Genomic DNA, 20,601 nt, shown 5'->3' on the forward strand with positions numbered 1-20,601 from the left:
ATTTAATGGGTGCAAAGACGTATGGTTTATTACGAAATCTAGTAACCCCAACGAAGCCAATGGAAAAGAGTTTTGAAGACATAGTAACGATACTACAGGAACATTTAAACCCCACACCGTTGCTGATAGCAGAAAGATTCAAGTTTCACAAACGGAACCAGCATAAGGATGAAAGCAATACTGATTATTTAACAGAACTGCGCAAACTATCGAAACACTGCCAGTTTGGAGCAGGACTGGCAGATACCTTAAGGGACAAGTTTGTGTGTGGGCTTCAAAGTGAAGGAACCCAGAAACGGCTTTTATCTGAAAAGGACCTTACGCTGGAAAAGGCTTTCAGCATTGCGATATCATATGAAGCAGCAGCACGGGGCGCTGCAGAGATACAACAGAGACCGCAAGAATATGGCACAAACGAAATGTCATAGAACAATGAAGTGCTATCGCTGCGGCAGAACAACACATGACCAGAATGATTGCTGGTTCAAAGACAAAGTGTGCAGACAGTGTGGAAAAGTAGGACACATAGCACGAGTCTGCAGGTCGGGAAAGAAAACCAGCAATAAGAAACCTACCAAAGAAAAGTACAAGAAGGTACATAAGATGACGGAGAATAGTTCAGACGAACAAGAGTGATAACGACTCTGAAAGCAGGGAACTGAGTTGTCTGAAACTACATAATGTGATCACAATGGAGGATCACCGAACCATTTGGGTCACTCTCAAGATAGCAGGAGTCCAGGTAAAGATGGAATTGGACACAGGATCAGCCCTAACAGTCATAAACCGACGGGACTACGAGCGGCTATTCTCACACATACCCTTGAGAGATACAAAAATTATTTTGAAGACGTACACGGGGCAAAAAGTCTACTCCAAAGGAAAAATAAGGGTGACCGTTATATATAACGGTAAGGAAACACCAAAACTAGACCTGTATGTATTGCAAGATGGAGGACCACCATTACAGGGACGTGAATGGATCCGGAAAATACAACTGGATTGGCATTCCATACAGGCACTGACTGTGGCTGACAAAAAAGGATGACGACGTCACACCTGGGCGACTGTCAAAGATCCTAACTGACGCGAAAGAAGTGTTCCAGCAAGGACTCGGAACACTAAAAGGCATGACAGCGACGATTAAAATTGAAGAAAACGCAAGCCCAAATTTTTTTAAGGCCAGACCGGTACCTTATGCGATCCGCCTAGCTGTCGAAGCAGAGCTGGAGAGTCTGGAACGTTCAGGTGTACTGTCCAAGGTAGACTGGAGCGAGTGGGCTACACCCATCGTCCCGGTGATGAAAAAGTCGTTGAGCAGCACGCCTGGGGAACCAAGGAAGGTTCGCATCTGTGGGGACTTTAAGCTAACAGTGAACCCGGTCCTTCACACCGTACAACATCCACTTCCGCGGATTGAAGATATTTTCGCCTCGCTATCTGGAGGGAAACGCTTCACTAAGATTGATCTGGCCCAGGCGTATCTGCAAATGGAGGTAGAAGAAGCATCAAAAAAATACCTCACAATCAACACCCATAAAGGTCTCTACCAATACAACCGGCTGGTATTCGGGGTAGCATCAGCTCTGGCTATTTGGCAGAGGGCAATGGAACAAGTCCTGCAAGGGATCCCAGGGACCCAGTGTTATTTGGACAACATCCTGGTCACGGGCGAAAATGACAGTGATCACCTTGCCAACCTGGAGCAGGTGCTCACTAGATTGCAGGAATATGGGCTCCGAGCTAACCGCCCCAAATGCGAGTTTTTTAGAAAACAGATCTCATATTGTGGCCACGTTATCGATAAAGAGGGGTTACATAAGTCCCCAGAGAAGATTGAGGCAGTAGTCAAGGCTCCAGCACCGGAAAATGCATCACAACGGAGGTCATTCCTCGGGCTGGTAAACTACTACCATAAGTTCTTGCCAAATTTGTCTACAATACTACACCCACTGAACATCCTACTGCAAACTGGGTTGCCATGGAAGTGGAGTGACGAATGTAGACGAGCTTTCCAGAAGAGCAAAACACTAATCACATCGAAAGAGGTATTGGCCCATTACAACCCAGCATTACCAATTCGGTTGGCATGTGATGCGTCACCCTACGGCATTGGAGCGGTGCGGTCGCACAAATTTTCAGACAGCTCAGAGAGGCCAATAGCCTTTGCATCACGATCACTAACCTCAGCCGAGCGCAACTACGCCCAGATTGACAGGGAGGTCCTCAGCCGAGTGTGGGGAGTGAAAAAGTTCAATCACTATCTGCACGGGCAGAAATTCACCTTGCTGACTGATCACCTGCCTCTTGTCTCCATTTTTAATCCGAAGAAGGGCGTTCCGGTGATGACTGCGCAACGACTACAAAGATGGTCAGTTTTTCTAGGGGCGTAACACTATGAGATAGAATATAAGGGCACGAAACAGCATGGAAATGCTGATGGGCTATCACGCCTGCCACTGCCTACTGCGGAGGAAGCACCAGCAGTGGATCCTGCCGAAATATTCCATTCGACTATAGTTGAATACCTACTGCTAACTAACGCTTGTATCGAAAAGGAAACCCGAAATGACCCGACACTGTCTCGGGTATATGATTTGACGGTGAAGGGATGGCCAGCACATGGCTGCTCACTGTTGCCAGCATTCTCGACAAGGAGAGAACAGCTGTCAGTGTGCCGGGGGACCTTGATGTGTGGATCCCGAGTGGTAATTCCACCCAAGTTAAGGGATAGAGTGCTCAATGAGCTTCCTGAGGGTCATCTGGGAGGGGTAAAAATGAAAAGCCTAGCCAGGGCTTGTGTGGTGGCCGGGAATCGATAAACAAATCGAGGACCTGACCAAGAGCGGCTCAGGATGCCAGAAAGTCCAAAATGCACCACCACAGGCCCCTCTACACCCATGGGAATGGCCCTCATCTCCATGGCAACAGGTGCATATTGATTTTGCTGGTCTATTCATGGACTCAATGTTTTTAATAGCCGTGGATGCGCACTCGAAATGGCCTGAGGTCATCAAAATGTCCTCCACCACCACGGAGAAAACTATTGCAGTCCTACAGACCATTTTTGCCAGGAATGGCTTGCCAGAACAGATTTGCTCCGACAACGGACCACAGTTTGTGTCCGAAGAGTTCCGGAGGTTCTTGAAAAAGAATGGGGTAAGGCATTACACATCCGCCCCGTATCATCCAGCCACAAATGGATTGGCTGAGAGGTTCGTACAAACCTTTAAGAAGGCAATAAAGGCTATGTACAATGACAACATTCCGCTGCAGCACAAGGTGGACAATTTCCTGTTCACCTACCGGAATGCAACACATGCAGTCACCAGCCAGGCCCCAGCCATGATATTCTTTAACCGAAGGTTAAGATCTCACCTGGATTTGCTCAGACCAAACGTACGAAGAGATGTTGAGAGTAAGCAATTCCAGCACATCCATGAGAAGCCAACAAGGAGCTTCAATGTAGGGCAACCAGTCTTGGCCCGCGACTACCGAACAGAAAAATGGCAGCCAGGAACGATATGCACACGGCAGGGCCCACTAATGTACACAGTGGACGTTGGGGAAGAGCATCGTGAGACGCCATGCTGACCAGATCCTAGAGTCACAGGAACAACTCAACCCCATGCCTCGCCCATACGTACCTGGTGATGAACCCGACGTACAGGTCGCATCTACCCCAGAAACAGTAGCATCGGAAGCTGATGAACCAACCGACGACAGGGGGCCAGAATCACCTCCGCACCAAGAGCAATACACTCGGGAAAGGCGCTATCCAGAAAGGATCAGGAAGCCTCCCCAAAGATGTGCAGGTTAGGTTGATTTGGCTATGATAAATTGACCCTTCGTGTTAGGGGATTAAATACGTGGGGTTACGGGGATAGGGTGGGATATGTGTCGGTGCAGGCTCGATGGGCCGAAATGGCCTCTATCTGCACTGTAGATTCTGTGTGATTCTGTGTGTGTGTGTGTGTGTGTGAAAGACTGAATATATAAATAGACTATTTTCAGCTAATGTTGCATGTTAAAAGTGTTAATTGTAATTAGTTTGATATTTAATTGTTAAATGAGTGTTATGGTACTGTTAATCTAAAAGGGGAGGAATTGTAATGTATATACCTTTAAGGGGGGGATCTACTTTTTACAGCTCATGTATATTGTAGTACCAGCAGTGACCACACCTGTATATAGCACTGAGTAGTAATCTGTACAGATCAGTTCCAGTGTGAGCCACGTTGAGTAAACACCTGTTGTACCGTTCTCCTGCAGTCTGTGTCTTATTATACATAGACACAACAATTAGCGTTCAAGAGAAATGTATTTAACTAAAAGCAAAAAACAAGGAAGCTAATTATGGGGCACTGTGGATGAATAAGAACTAAAGGGAAAATTGAATCTAAAGAAAAAAAAAAAGCATAAGTAGTACTTAGACCGGAATTTTCTCAAGGGAGGTGGGGGGCCTCCGAGGCGGGCGGGAAACCAGGAAGGCAGAGTTTCCCGCAGGCACTGCCGAACTGAGGCGCTGGCTGGCTGCGGGCAGGTAGGCCTCAGAAGTGAGGGGCCTCTCCGGGGGAGGGATTGTGAAAGGAGGATCGGCAGGGGTCAGGGAGGAGGGGATCGGAGTCATCGTCGTTGTCTTGGTGGTGACGGGAGGCGAAGGAAGCCTAGGAAGGTGATCGGAGGCCCCGTTTGGGGAGCTTTTCCGATCACGAGGGTTGGGTCTGGTCGGGACCCTGGATCCAGGAGGTAGGATAAAGCCACTTACCTCCTGGATGCAGCAGTCCCCACCTCTGAAGGGGGAGGGTGAACAGGCAGAGGTCGTGGTTCACATTGGGACCAACGACATAGGTAGGAAGAGGGATGAGGTCCTGCAACAAGAATTTAGGGAGCTAGGTAGCAGATTAAAGAGCAGGACCTCAAAGGTTGTAATCTCTGGATTACTCCCGGTGCCACATGCTAGTGAGTATAGGAATAGGAGGATAGAGCAGATGAATGCGTGGCTAAAGAGTTGGTGCAGGAGGAAGGGCTTTAGTTTCCTGGATCACTGGGCCTGCTTCTGGGAAAAGTGGGACTTGTACAAGTCGGACGGGTTGCACCTGAACCAGAGCGGGACAAATATCCTTGCGGGGAGGTTTGCTAGCACTGTTCGGGGGGGTTTAAACTAAAATGGCAGGGGGTTGGGAACCTGAGCAGGGAGACAGAGGAAAGCAAAAGATAGGAAGGAGAAAAACAAATATGGCAGTCAGAGAAATCAACGATTTAAATCAAACGTGGCCACAGTAAATAATAATTCTAATAAGTTTAAGAGCGTTAAAAAAACAAGCCTGAAGGCTTTGTGTCTTAATGCGAGGAGCATTTGTAATAAGGTGGATGAATTGGCTGCGCAAATAGAGGTAAACGAATACGATTTGGTTGGGATTACAGAAACGTGGCTCAAAGATGGCCAAGACTGGGAACTCAGGGGTATTCGATATTCAGGAAAGATAGGCAAAAAGGAAAGGGAGGTGGGGTAGCATTACTGGTTAAAGAAGGGATTAATACAATTGTAATGAAGGATATTAGCTCTGATGATGTGGAATCTGTATGGGTAGAATTGAGAAATACTAAAGGGGAAAAAAACATTAGTGGGAGTGGTATATAGACCTCCAAACAGTAAGGTGGAGGTTGGGGATGGCATTAAAAGGGAAATTAAAGAAGCGTGCAATAAGGGCACAGCAGTCATCATGGGTGACTTCAATCTACATATAGATTGGGCCTACCAAATTAGTAACAATACTGTGGAGGAGGAATTCCTGGAGTGTTTACGGGATGGTTTCCTGGACCAATATGTCGAGGAACCAACCAGAGATCAGGCCATCTTAGACTGGGTATTATGCAACGAGAAAGGATTAATTAGCAATCTTGTTGTACGAGGCCCCTTGGGTCAGAGCGATCATAATATGATCGAATTCTTCATTAAGATGGAGAATGAAGTAGTTGACTCAGAGACAAGGGTCCTCAATTTAAATAAAGGAAACTACGATGGTCTGAGGAGCGAGTTGGGTAGGATTGCGTGGGGAATGGCGATCAAAGGGTTGACGGTGGATAGGCAATGGCAAACATTCAAAGACCAAATGGATGAGCTACAGAATTTGTTCATCCCAGTTTGGCGTAAAAATAAAACAAAAACGGTGACTCAACCGTGGCTAACAAGGGAAATTAGGGATAGCATAAGATCCAAGGAGAGGACATATAAATTGGCTAGAAAAAGCAATAATCCTGAGGATTGGGAGCAGTTTAGGAGTCAACAAAGGAGGACAAAGGGATTAATTAAGAAAGGGAAAATAGAATATGAGAGTAAGATGGCAGGGAACATAAAAACTGACTGTAAAAGCTTTTATAAATATGTGAAGAGAAAAAATTAGTGAAGTCAAGCGTAGGTCCCTTACAGTCAGAATCAGGGGAATTTATAATGGGAAACAAGGAAATGGCAGACCAATTAAATACATACTTTGGTTCCTGTCTTCACAAAGGAGGACACAAATAACCTCCCAGAGACGCCAGGGAACATAGGGTCGGATGAAAGCGAGGAACTGAAAGAAATCAGTATTTGTAGGAAAATGGTGTTAGGAAAATTGATGGGACTGAAGGCCGATAAATCCCCAGGGCCTGATGGTCTATATCTCAGGGTACTTAAGGAAGTGGCCCTAGAGATAGTAGATGCATTACTGATCATCTTCCAGAACTCGATAAGACTCTGGAACGGTACCCATGGATTGGAGGGTTGCAAATGTTACCCCACTATTCAAAAAAGGTGGTAGAGAAAAAGCAGGGAATTATAGACCGGTAAGCCTGACATCGGTAGTGGGGAAAATGCTAGAGTCCATTATAAAAGATGTAATAGCAGAGCACTTGGAAAGCAGTGACAGGATTGGACAAAGTCAACATGGATTTACAAAAGGTAAATCATGCTTGACTAATCTACTGGAATTTTTTGAGGATGTAACTGGTAAAATAGATAAGGGAGAACCAGTGGATGTGGTGTATTTGGACTTTCAGAAGGCTTTCGATAAGGTCCCACATAAGAGATTAGCGTGCAAAATTAAGGCACATGGGATTGGGGGCAAGGTATTGACTTGGATAGAGAACTGGTTGGGGGCAGAAAGCAAAGAGTTGGAATAAACGGGTCGTTTTCCGAGTGGCAGGCAGTGACTAGTGGGGTACCGCAAGGATCGGTCCTAGGACCCCAGCTGTTCACAATATATATTAATGATCTGGACGAGGGAATTGGATGTAATATCTCCAAATTTGCAGACGACACAAAGCTGGGCGGGAGGGTAAGCTGCGAGGAGGATGTCAGGAAACTCCAGTACGATTTGGACAGGTTGGGTGATTGGGCAGAAACATGGCAAATGCACTATAATGTGAATAAATGTGAGGTTATCCACTTTGGTGGCAAAAACAGGAAGGCAGATTATTATTTGAATGGCAATAGATTGGGAGAAGGGGAAGTGCAAAGAGACCTGGGGGTCCTTGTGCACCAGTCGCTGAAGGTCAGCATGCAGGTGCAGCAGGCGGTTAAGAAGGCAAATGGTATGTTGGCCTTTGTAGCAAGAGGGTTCGAGTACAGGAACAAGGATGTCTTGCTACAGTTGTACAGGGCCTTGGTGAGACCGCACCTTGAGTATTGTGTGCAGTTTTGGTCACCTTACCGGAGGAAGGACGTTCTTGCCATGGAGGGAGTGCAGCGAAGATTCACCAGGCTGATACCTGGGATGGCAGGAATGACGTATGAGGAGAGATTGTGTCGATTGGGCTTATACTCACTGGAGTTTAGAAGATTGAGAGGGGATCTCATCAAAACCTATAAAATTCTGTCAGGTCTGGACAGACTAGATGCAGGAAGGATGTTTCTGATGGCTGGGGAGTCCAGAACCAGGGGTCATAGTCTAAGGATAAGGGGTAAGCCATTTAGGACTGAAATGAGGAGGAATTTCTTCACCCAGAGTGGTGAACCTGTGGAATTCTCTGCCACAGAGGGCAGTGGAGGCCAGTTCATTAAATATATTCAAGAAAGAGTTGGATATATTTCTTGAGGCTAAAGGGATCAAGGTATATGTGGAAAAGGCAGGGACAGGGTACTGAATTTGGATGATCAGCCATGATCACATTGACTGGCGGAGCAGGCTCGAAGGGCCAAATGGCCTACTCCTGCTCCTATCTTCTATGTTTCTATGTTTTACTGCCGGGTTTCACGAATTGTGTGAAACCCGTCCACAGGCAGTTAAACACAGAACGGAGGTGAAAAAAAAAGGCTCCCAGCCTCATTACAATATTTAAATTGAGGTAACGCCTTCTGGCAGTGGGTTGGCTGCCCGCCCCCCGCCCTGCCTCTGGTAAAACCGGAAGTGGGCGGGTTGGAAGCAGAATCAAGTCAGGAATCCCATTTTTAACACTAACTGCCCCACACTCCAAATCCACCCTTTTTTAGGGGAAAATTCCAGCCTTAGATACTAAAGGAGAGGACAAAAAGAAATCATGAAGGCAAAGGGAAATTACAAAATTAAATCATCAAGGAATATAAAAAGAAGACAGTGCTCTATAGACACAAATAACAAAAGGAAACTTAAAGTAGGGATAGGGCCACTAAAGGATGAGCAAGATAAACTCACAAGTAATGATAGAGAAATGGCAGAAATATTGAATAACTACTCCGCCTCAGTTTTTACTAAAGAAGATAACTAAATAGACAATTCACTGGCGGATGAGCTTCAAAAGAATATTAACACAGTTGGGATAGAAAAGGGAGAAAATAATTCACAATCTAGCAAAACTAAAAAAAAAAAAAAGGATAAACCCCAGGTCTGGATGGTATGTACCCATGCATACTCAAGGAAACTGGGGGAGATAACAGAGGCACTAGTTTATATATACACAAAAGTTCCAAGGGGGTAGTGCCAGAGGACTGGCAAACAGCTAATGTTGTTCCTATATACAAAAAGGGAGATAGAACAAAACCTGGGAACTATAGACCAGTCAGCTTAATGTCAGTGATGGGAAAGATACTGGAATCTAGACTGAAAATAGTGATAGAAGAGCATCTAGAGATAGAAAATACAATAAAAAAGTCAGCATGGATTCCAAAAGGCAGTGTCATGCTGAACTAACCTGATAAATCTTCAAAGAATTCTAACAGAAAGAGTAGACAAGGGTAATGCAGATGTCATATACTTGGATTTAAAAAGGCCTTTGATAAGGTACCATGTCCAAGATTAGGGCTAATGGCGTCAGGGGACAAAAACTGAATGGATAGTAAATTGGCTAAAAAATAGAAAGCAAAGAATAGGGGTAAAAGATAGTTATTCAGTTTGGAAGAAGGTAGAAAGCAGTGTTCCACAAGGATCAGTGCTGGGACCACTGTTATTCATGATTAATGAGCTGGATTTAGAAACTTATTAAAATTTGCAGATGATACCAAACTGGGGGTATAGCTAACACTGAGGAATAATGCAACATAATACAAGACATTAGAAAACTTGCAGACTGGGCAGTTAAGTGGCAAATTAACTAACAGATAAATGTGAGGTGATGCACTTTGGTAGTAAAAACAGAAGCTTCACCTACACTAATACAAAAGCAAAATACTGTGGATGCTGGAAATCGGAAATAAAAATAGAAAATGCTGGAAATACTCAGCAGGTCAGGCAGCTGTGGAGAAAGAAACAGAGTTAACATTTCAGGTCGATGACCTTTCATCATAACTGGAAAAAGTTAGAGATGGAACAGATTTTAAGCAAGTGCAGGGACAGGGAAAGGGGGGAGAGAAGGAAAGAACAAAAGGAAAGGTCTGCGATAGGGTGGAAGGCAGGAGTGATTAAATGACAAAAGGTACGATAGTACAAAGCAAAAGGAGATGGGACAAGTAAAGAAACAAACTAAGTACTTGGGTTTATTTCTAGAGGGATAAAATTGAGAAGTAGTGAAGTTATGCTAAACTTGTATTGGACCTTGGTTAAACCACACTTGGAGTACTGCATACAATTCCGATTGCCATATTATATAAGAAGGATATAGAGGCACTGGAGAGGGTGCAGAGAAGATTTACAAGGACGATGCCAGAAATGTGAAGGTGTACCCATCAGGAAAGGATGAACAGGCTGGGTCTCTTTTCTCTTGGAAAGAGAAGGCTGAGGGGTGACCTAATAGAGGTCTTTAAAATGATGAAAGGTTTTGATAGAATTGATAGAGTAGATAGAGAGAGTGTGTTTTCACTTGTGGGGAAGAGCAAAACTAGGGGAGATCAATTTAAGATAGTCACCAAGAAATCAAATAGGGAATTGAAAAGAAAACTCTTTACCCAGAAAGTGGTGAGAATGTGAAACTCACTACCAAAGGGAGTGGTTGAAGCGAAGAGTGCAGATGCATTTAAGGGGCGGTTAGATAAGCATATGAGGGAGAAGGGAATGGAGGGTTATGCTGATAGAGTTAGATGAGGAAAGACTGGAGGAGGCTCAAGTGGAGCATAAACGCCGGCACGGATTTGTTGGGCCGAATGGCCTATTTCTGTGCTGTATATCCTATGTAAAATTTAAACCACATGCTTGCTGAGCTTTGAGTGGTGGATCTATAACTTATTAAGGACTACAAATAGGTCCCAGTTAGGAACTAAGTGATGTCTATTTGGATACAACTTCCATATAGCACATATGAAGTAAGACAATGGATGAGAACTCATAAAATCGGATGCAATTTACGAAAGGCTGTGATAGTCATCACAGCAGGGATGGTAGGCACATGTTTTAGAATAGAACAGGGCTTTATATTCTAGAATATCTGTAGTGATCAAGTCTAACAAACCTCATCAACAGCAGGTAGAAAAAAACCTAGCCACTTATTACTTCACAAACTTCTGCCACTTGGAACTGGGCAATGCAGTGGATTTTTTTTTAAGCCAATCTTTCATCTCTGGCTGTTCATTCAAATCCAGCCCAGACTGATTAGAAGAAAGTCTTCCATTGTAGGTCAAAGAATTTCAGTTCTAGAATATTAGCATTGAATTGATTCCCCCTCTCCCACATCCACACAATTGGTGGGTGTACTTTCTAAAAATTCATGTTGTGCTTTGAATTCCAATAGTCACCAGAACCCCAGTACTGCCATTACGGAGTTAGTTTTCAAACTAACTATCATTTGTCTTTAATTGCCTCCAGTGTTGAACTTTATCAAATATGGATAACCCTCATCTACTAATTTGCTTACCTCCTTAAAGATGTGTAATAAATGTGTTCATGGAACATGTCCTGCTGCATCCAAAACCATACTGATTTCCCCCTTACGATCTCATGTTTTTGAGTGAACACCAACAATATCTCAAAGTCTTCAAGCATTCACCCAAAAGATTCCTGAATTCAGGACTCATTCTTTTTGAATACAAATACCTTCTACATAGACCTCCTGGCAAAATTAAGTACTCCCTCAGACATCTAATTTCCGTTGAAACTTGAACACTGCTCTCCCAGGGAGGTGGTGCTATGCATATATGCAAACACACATACATCAAACTCCTCTTCCAGCAGTTAAAGCAAGAACTTGTATTTATAGAACACCTTTTACGGCTTTAAGACGTTCCAAAGTGCTTTAGAACCAATAAAGTACTGTTGAAGTGTAGTCACTGTTGTAATGTAGGGAACTGTAGAAGCCAATTTTCACAGCGCTATGTCCCACACACAGCAGTGAGATAATGACCAGATCATCTGTGTTTTTTTTTAATTAAGTGATGTTGGTTGTGTGATAAAAATTGTCCAGGACACCAGGGAGAAATCCCTTGCTCTTTGAAGTAATGTCATGGGAACTTTCACATCCACCCGAGAGGGCAGATGGGCCCTCGATTTATTGGCCCGGACTTTGCCGTCAGCAGCAAAGAAATGGCGCTCGCCATTCATTACGTTTACAGTATCCCACAGACTTTTTGTGGACATTTGAGTGGCAACTTACGGTCATCGGGCTTCTAATACAGAGTGTTGCCCTCTACAGGGGATCTGGGACCTGAGAGAGCAGGGCAAGCAACAGCAGGTCTCTTTAACCAGATTGAAGAATCATCATTGAGACATACCTAATTTTAGCGCCCTGAAAAATTTAGCATCCCCGCGGCCGATTTTCCCAGGTAGCGCCCCGAGGGGGGAGGAGGGGCATTACTGGAAGCACCCCGCGTCCCTCTTGGGGTGCTGTGAGCAAAAAAGGGAGGGGCCTTGCGCAGCGTGACCCAGCTGGGCCACCAGGGATTGGAGTGCCGGCAAAAGAGCCCAGCACTCGAGGAGTGCCGGGCTCACGGAGCGCAGCTGGCACGCCATGGGGTGGCTGTTCAGGAAGCCAGGGACTGCAACGGGGGCAGGTGCTGGCAGGCGGCCAGCAACAAAAATGGCCGCCCAGTACCTCACCTTTATTTAGCGCCGCTCCGGTTGTAGGTAGGCCCCCCTGACCCCGTCGGACATAGCACCCGGCGGTATGTCAGGGGGCGCTACCAAAGATAGCGGCCGAGGCGCGAGCGGAGCACACTGTGCATGGTAATGATGTCATCACCGACGCGGTGTGTCGGGGGGGCGCTAATGGTTACCATCGCTGCTAACCTCCCGCTGAATTTCGGGGGAGGCGCTGCCCTCAGTGCGCTAACAAAAGGCACAAATCAACCGAATTTAGCCCCCAGAGTCTAAACCAGGAAGTGTAAGTTTAGAATATTTAATTCAATGTAAAATCATGTACAGAAAACGAAAGAGAGGTAAAGAAAGATGGGATTAAGAGAGATAAGAGAAAGAAAAAGTTTTAAAAAAAATCTCCAACAACAATTATAATCTGATGGAATGAGACCCCACACGTGTAAAATTTTCAATGCCGGAGAGGTTGTTTGGCAGTAATTAAGACTTATCAAGTTGTTAAAAGTTCACTTACACTTGAATGGACAAGCCCTAACTTTTTCTGGCTTGCCTAGTAGGTTAAGTACCGCAATTTCATGCCCTTCGTGCATTTGAATGCAGAGTCTCTCGGTGTGGTACTGGTGTAGCGCAGCTTGTGGAGGAGCAGGGCAACTCTGAGATGAACTTCTGATTGCCATGTTTTACTGCACACGTGCGTACTCCGGAAATTACTGCCCGATTTACTCCATAATAAGTCAGCGCCGATAGCCTCACCATCATTCCTACCGAAAAATCCAGGCCAATGTCTCAACCAATAGACGGCACCTTCAGCAGTGCATCACTCACTCAGTACTGCACTGACGTGTCAGCCTAGATCATGTGCTCAAATCTCTGGAGTGGGACTTCAACCCACAACCTTCTGAATCAGAGGCGAGAGTGCTACCACTGAGCAAAGGCCAATGCTAGACTTTAAGGGCTCGATTTTGCCAGGCCCGAGGAGGCGGGAATGGAGGCGTGTGGGGTGTTAAGTGCAAAAAGTGGCGGGCGGGCCTGACCCCGCCTCCAAGCAATTTTCCCAAATGTGTGGTTTCTGATCCCGTCTCCAAGAGGTGGGATAGGCCCTTAACCACTGAATTGCCTCTATAATCCCATTTTGAGAGGCCTTTCTGATTTTAACACTTTTCCGATGTGATGCACGCCTCCTCTGAAACACGACGGTAGCACAATTGGATTGCTGACTATCAGCTGCAGCTCCACCATTAAATAGGAGATTTGATCAGTCATCATTTGCAGGTGGCAGGACTTTGTCTCAGGTCTGGGGGAAATTTCAGCAGGCATAACCATAGCTGTGTAAGTTTGGAGCCTGACGCCCAGCTCCAGTGTGACCTCCTGGGAAACCCCTCTCTCCACCTTGACTGAGCGCTTCCTCAACTGAGGCATATACCAGAAGCATAGGAACCATTTATTTCCTTTCCTCCTGGACATCAGATGAGGACGAAGACCAGCCGTGGCAGCAGCAGAACCATGAACAACAGCACCACCAACAGCAGCAGCAACAGGAGTGTCAAGCTGCTGCTCACCCACCTGAAGCTGCACAGGCCAGAAGGCGCCAGCGTGCGACCACATTGCAGCCCGGGATGCAAGGGATGCACTCATCTTGGCCAGATTTGCTTAGCCTGCACAATCAAAACAATTTTGTCACGCACCTTCTCATCAGACCATCGACAATGGCCAAGAACCTGCTGATTCCTAGCACTCTGACCAGCATACTGACAATTGCAAGTAATCCTAAGCCCTCAATGTGGAAGTCCCATTAGCAAAATGACACACGCCACAACTGCAACAGTTGCCATCAGAATTTTTATTTACAATAACCAACTGATGGCTTTTCAACACTAAACATCACATTTCACCCAAGTGACTATTTGTGTAGTATCTTTCTCTTACGCGTGCTCCTACGTGGTGGTTCCCCCTTGGCATCAGATGTGGAGGCCCCTTGCTCACTTTCTTGCTGCTCCTGTCTTGACACCTTTGGCGGGCGTCCTCTGGGGTTGCGAACTTGTGAGGGATCGGTAACAGTCTGCTGCTCCTGCGGCTGTGCAGGGGTTGAGACGCCAATCTCAGTTGGGTGGGGACTCTGGTGGGGCTCTGCAGTGGCATGGAAGTGTGAGCGCTTGGAGAGGAGCCCCCACTTCCTTGTTCTCTGCCACCAACGTCCCTCTCATGGGTCAGGTCCACCTCAGCACTTGCAAGTGACTTGAGAGCACCTTGTTGCACATCAGGGGGGCCATGGGAACCCATATCTGCACTGGCAGTCCTACTCAGAAGGACTTCCATGAAGGTCTGGTTTCTCTGTTCAATAGCTGACCATCACTCCTCCAGAGATGTCAGTCTATTCTGAACACTCACCATGTTTTCTACACTCTGGCAACTTAGCTCCTCCATGGCCGTAGCCATCCTCTCGTCTACTGTAGCCATCCTTTCCACGGAGGATGCCATCCTTTCCGTGGTGCTGCGTTCATGCGCCAATGACTCCACAAAGGCTCTGCTCATGTTCGTGATGGACTCCTCCATTCGCTCCAGACTTGCAGCGACCCTGGAGACAAAACCTGCCAGAGACTCCTGCACCTGTTCCTGGAGTTCCAGCACTGCTGTTCTTCTGGATGGACCCAGAAGCAGAGGGTCGACATGCAGCTGAGCCGAGCTGGGAGAGTCCTGCGCCCTCCAACTAGGACCCTCCACTGCTGTCCCTGTCTCCACAATCTGCTGATGCTCACTTGAGCTGTGATACACCAGGTGACAACACTACTCTATTTCGCGATGGTCCCACCGAGGTGAGAGTGTCTGCGCTGGTGCGGAGTTGGCTGATTTCTGCTGACGCTGCGCCCTCAGGAGGTTGCAGCTTCCTCTGAGGAGTCTGGAGGCTCAGGCTGTTCCTCCTGGATAGTGGGGATGGGTGCTTGCGATCGTCCTGTGGGGGAGTAAAGGAAAGAGTCAGAGATGTGATGCCAAGGTTACATGCACATTGCATATTGCAGATGATCATAAGTCCATCTGTTAGAGCTTCAGAATCATTATCAGCGACTCATGCAATGTTAATGAGAGAGATGAAAGCTATTCTGTCACCAGCTTTCACTGATGCACCCGTCTGTCCGTCCCCCACTTGTGCATCGTCCTTGAGTCCCACGATCTCCAGAACCACCTCCTCCCAAGGGGCGAGGTGGGCTACTGAGGGTGGCCCTCCTCCTGTCCTCGCTCTTTCCCTCTTATTGTGAGCTCTCTTTTCCTGCAATGAGGGAGACAGGTGGAGTTTGAGTGAGAATGAAGGAGTGAGTGTAGAGAATCCATAGCATAGATGCTTAGAAGGAGACAAAGATGGAGTGCAGCGGCAAGACCAAGGGCCCTCCCTGTGTGTTGTAAGTTGTTTTCATAGCATCACAGTGATAGGGAGTGCGAGGGCTGCATAGTCGAATAGTTAGGTGAATGCAACCAGAGAGAGAGAGAGAGAGAGAGAGAGAGAGAGAGAGAGAGAGAGAGAGAGAGAGAGAGAACACGGGTAAGGGTGCAGGGATGTCAGTGTCAAGTGGGATGTGGAGGAAGAGGTTGCTAAAGCCGAGTGCTGGTGAGGAGAGGCAATGGGGATCAGGTTGAGGGTGATGGGAAAGTCATACTCACTTTTCCAGTGCGCAGGTCATGAGACCTCTTCCTGCACTGAAGCCAGGTTCTGCGGATCAGGGACACCGAGTTGACCTCCTGGATCCACACAGCCTTCGTCTGCTGGGGAGGTTTCTTCCTCCCTGAAGGGAAGAGCACCTCCTTATTAGCTCTTGCTCCCTCCACCAAAGCTTGCAGGGCGACGTCATCAAATCTGGGTGTAGACTTAGGTCTCCCGCTGCTCATATTGCCTCCAGGTCCCTCTGACAGTAAAGGCCAAAAGGTTGGCAGTCTGCAGAAGAAGCAAAGCTTCTTGCAGACCTTAAATGAGCAGCAATGATGACATCATCGGAGGCGAGTTTCAGACATGGGTTCCCACACGCTGGAACTCAATTGCCCAATTAGGTGAAAATCGCATCATTCTCCCACATCGATTTGGAATCGGGTGGATAACATGAAAAGCGGATGACATGACCCCAGCCCACCCCATGACAAAATTGAGCCCATAATGCTTGGACATCTAGGAGACGCCATCCTACATTTGAAGATTTAAATTAATTGCAGGTAGATTATTTTTATATTTGACAATGCACTAGATTTGCACTCCATATGGTATCAAACAGAAGTGATTCAGAATTTCATCCTCCAAATGTCTCGCACTAGCTGGCCCCAACTCTGGACTTGCACTACACTTTAGTATTGGCACGAAGCAAAAACTGCATCACTTTGGTGATTAAGCTTTAGTGTAAACACATCCCTGGCGGGAACTCTCTGGTCCAGGCAATCTGGATACATCTAAATGCTTTAAATAGTTTCAAACCAAATGTATAACCACAATCTACATAATTTATTATTCCAAAACTAATTATTGCAGAATGGTTAGAAGCAGAAGCCAAAATACAGGAATTGGAAGTGCAAGCTAGAATTTAGACCAGAGAAACAGGAAGCCAACAAAAGAGGAAACCAACAAAAGAGGGACAAGCTGGGAAGGGAGCACAAGGAGCTAATATCGTTTTCTCATTTTTGTATTAATTAATACAGTACATGAAGCCAATTTTTTTTAGGTTGAAGATGGAAGGGGAAAAGGAAGGGGCAATAAGGTGGTCTTTATTAAATACTATGGGGGAAAATTCGGTTGATTAGCGTCTCCAGTTAGTGCCCTCTTAGGGTGCTAACGGGGCGCAAAGCAACTAGCGCCCGAGCACGGCGATGTTTGCGCCGCTCGCGAAATTGACCAGACATTTTGCAGCGGCGCTAAACACTACCGCCACAATCTCCTGCGCCCGCAGATCATGACGTCAGTCGAGCGTGCAACGCCCCCGGACCGGATAGTGAATGACGCCCCCTGCCGCTAGCAACAACAGGTAGAGGGGAATATTTTGCAGTCAGGAAGGGATGGGGGAAGTGCTATTTAAAGGCGGCCGCTTCCTGCCTTTTTTCAACCAGAGAGAGAGAGAGAGAGAGAGTTAGAGTTATGTACAGGTCTCTCCAGGCCGAGATTCAAGGCTGCAATGAGCAGGGTGGAGAGCAAGATCGACCCTCCCCTTTAAGAACTGGCCACGCCAGTGTGTGTCTGTGTTCCATTGCTGACTGACATCACATGAGCTTCGGCAGCGCTTTAAGGTAGCGCCTCGCTCCTCGGCGTTATCGCCTTAAGAGGTGTGTAGCGCCTGATTTAGCGCTCAAATCACCTCCAGGGGCGATAGAGGTCAAGTTTGCAGTCGGAGGCGATAAATACCACCAGGCGCTAAACTTTGCGCCCGGCCAGTAATTGCACCCCAAACGGGGAGATACCGAATTTCTCCCCCTATACATTTAGGATTAGAATGAAAATTCAATCACTCCCTACATTCTTTAATGTCCTCATCAATAGATCGTCAAACCCAAAAGAACAGTTTATTTTGCAATTTCAAGTAGAAAATGCATACATTTAATTTTCAGTTTCATTATTCAAATCGTTACCTCCAGGATGATGAAGATTTTTTGTGCGGTCTCTATAACATGGTACAAACGGCAAATATGCTGATGACTCAAATGTTTCATTGCTTCAATTTCTGTTTGAACACGAGGCAAGTCTTCCTACCAGAGAAAAATATATACATTAGGACACTCTACTTTGTTTGAATCCAGCCTCGGCCTGATGGGATGAAAAGCCTTGTTTGACCAACAATAAGGATGCCAAGTGAAATCAGCAGGCAGTGTCACATTAAGTTCTTAATGAAACCTTCAAAACTATATCTCAACAATCAGTCAAACTCTCAGGAGAGGAGGAACTAACTACTTCAGTTTATATCATCCTTTTATTACTTTTCCGTGAACTTACCCCAAGTGATTCTTTGTCCATGATCTTTACAGCAACTTTTTCCCTCGTCAGTATGTGACAAGCCAGCTTTACTTTAGCAAACCCCCCTGTAGGGGAAAAACAATTCAAGCAATTTACTTGATATTTCTCAAAGGACCAGTAAGCTTTACTTTCAAAGTATTATCCTCCACATAACAGGAATGTTAGGCAAACCCAAAGATATCTTGCAATAACAAACCCCCGGATCATCTTTCCCACCTTACATGAACTACCCCTCAGGTAATTTACAGTTCTTCCTGAATATTTTTATAATGTACTAGCCAATCAGGTGGGGGGGGGGGGGGGGGGGGAGAAAGAGGGGGAAAGAAAGGCCACAATTTCCATTTCATAAGAACTAGGAACAGGAGTAGGCCATACAGCCCTTCGAGTCTGCTCAGTCATTCAAGATCATGGCTGATCTTCGACCTCAACTCCACTTTCCCGCCCAATTCTCATATCCCTTGATTTCCCTAGAGTCCAAAAATCTGTTCGTCTCAGCCTTGAATATACTCAACAATTCAGCATCCACAGCCCTTTGGGGTAGAGAATTCCAAAGATTCACAACCCTCTGAGTGAAGAAATTCCTCCTCATCTCAGTCTTAAATGGCTGACCCCTTATCCTGAGACTATGCCCACTAGTTTATCCCTCAATCAACATAACAAAAACAGATTATCTGGTCATTATCACACTGCTGTTTGTGGGAGCTTGCTGTGCGCAAATTGGCTGCCACGTTTCCCACATTACAACAGTGACTACACTCCAAAAGTACTTCATTGGCTGTAAAGCACTTCGAGACTTCCGGTGGTCATGAAAGACGCTATATAAATGCAAGTCTTTCTTTCTAGACTCTCCGGCCAGGGGAAACAACCCCTCAGCATCTACCCTGTCAATCCCCCTCAGAATCTTATATATTTCAATGAGATCACCTCTCATTCTTCTAAACACGAGAGTTTAGGCCCAATCTACTCAATCTCTCGTCGTGGGACAACCCGCTTATCCCAGGGATCAATCTAGTGATTCTTTGTTGCACTGCCTCGAAGGCAAGTATATCTTTCCTCCGATAAGGAGACCAAAACTGTGCACAGTACTCCAGGTGTGGTCTCACCAAAGCCCTGTATAATTGTAGATCTTCAAAGTGCTCCTTCCAGCGGGCACGAACTGCTTCCCTGTCCTTGATGAGTACCTCTCCGTTCTTGGCTCGCAGTGGGGAAGGGCCTTGGGTGCTTGGGCCGTAGATGGTCTTGACTGCGCTAAAGAATCCACGCACGTCGTGGTTGTCGGCTAGCTGCTGGATCTCCTGCACTGTCTCCACCCACCATCTGTTCTTTAGGTCGCGAGTTTTTTGTTGGACCTCGGCCTTCAGGCTTCTGTAGAGCTGCTTTCTTGCTCTCGAGTTCTGTTGCTGTTTCCAGATCAGAAATGCCTTGCGCTTGCGGCTTATTAGCTCCTGGATCTCCTGGTCATTCTCGTCAAACCAGTCTTGGTGTTTCCTGGTTGAGTGACCGAGCGTCTCTTCACAGGTGCCGATTATGGAGGCCTTGAGTGCAGACCAGACGCTGTGGGCACTCTGTCTCTGCATCACTGGGAGTCGTCAGGTTGTTTGTGAGGCGCAGGCTGAATAGGGCTTTCTTTGCGGGGTCTTTGAGTGCTCCAGCGTTAATTTTCCTGTGGCATGGTTTCTGTTGCCGCCACTGTTTTGGGGCTACATTGATGGAGATGACAGAGCGGATTAGGCGGTGGTCTGTCCAGCAGTCATCAGCTCCTGTCATGGCGCGGGTGAAGCGGACGTCCTTGCAGTCCCTCGCTCGGACGATGACGTAGTCCAGCAGATGCCAGTGCTTGGAATGAGGGTGCTGCCATGAAGTCTTGTACTTGTCTCTCTGACGGAACAAGGTGTTGGTTATGACGAGGCCATGTTCTAAGCATTTCGACAGGAGGAGGGTACCATTGGAGTTGGCTTTCCTTACCCCCTCTCTGCCGATCACACCTCCCCAGAGGTCTGTGTCCTTTCCAACTCTGGCGTTGAAGTCGCCAAGGAGGATCAGCTTGTCGCCCGTTGGGACTCGGGACAGGGATTGTTCAAGGCTGGAGTAGAATTCCTCTTCGGTCTCGTCTGTGGCTTCCAGTGTTGGGGCGTACGCATTGATGACTGTAGCGCATTGGTTTCGGGCTAGGATGAGTCGAAGAGTCATGAGGCACTCGTTTATACCGCT

The 20,601-nt window shown here is 46.6% G+C and overlaps 1 protein-coding gene across 2 annotated transcripts in view; it reads right to left on the reverse strand.

Annotated features, from left to right (window-relative positions):
• Positions 1-20,601, reverse strand: part of melk (maternal embryonic leucine zipper kinase) — a 148,677-nt gene that overhangs the window by 95,328 nt on the left and 32,748 nt on the right. For both annotated transcript variants that reach the window (XM_085983708.1, XM_085983701.1), the window contains exons 3-4: positions 18,370-18,455; positions 18,009-18,125 (exon numbers count right to left, since the gene is read on the reverse strand). In XM_085983708.1, the coding sequence (XP_085839834.1) occupies positions 18,009-18,125; positions 18,370-18,455 (203 nt within the window). The remainder of the gene's footprint in view (positions 1-18,008; positions 18,126-18,369; positions 18,456-20,601) is intronic.

This window comes from Somniosus microcephalus, chromosome 1, assembly GCF_052327205.1.
Source record: "Somniosus microcephalus isolate GS21.2 chromosome 1, FLI_Smic_1.0, whole genome shotgun sequence".
In the NCBI taxonomy this organism is placed as follows: domain Eukaryota; kingdom Metazoa; phylum Chordata; class Chondrichthyes; order Squaliformes; family Somniosidae; genus Somniosus; species Somniosus microcephalus.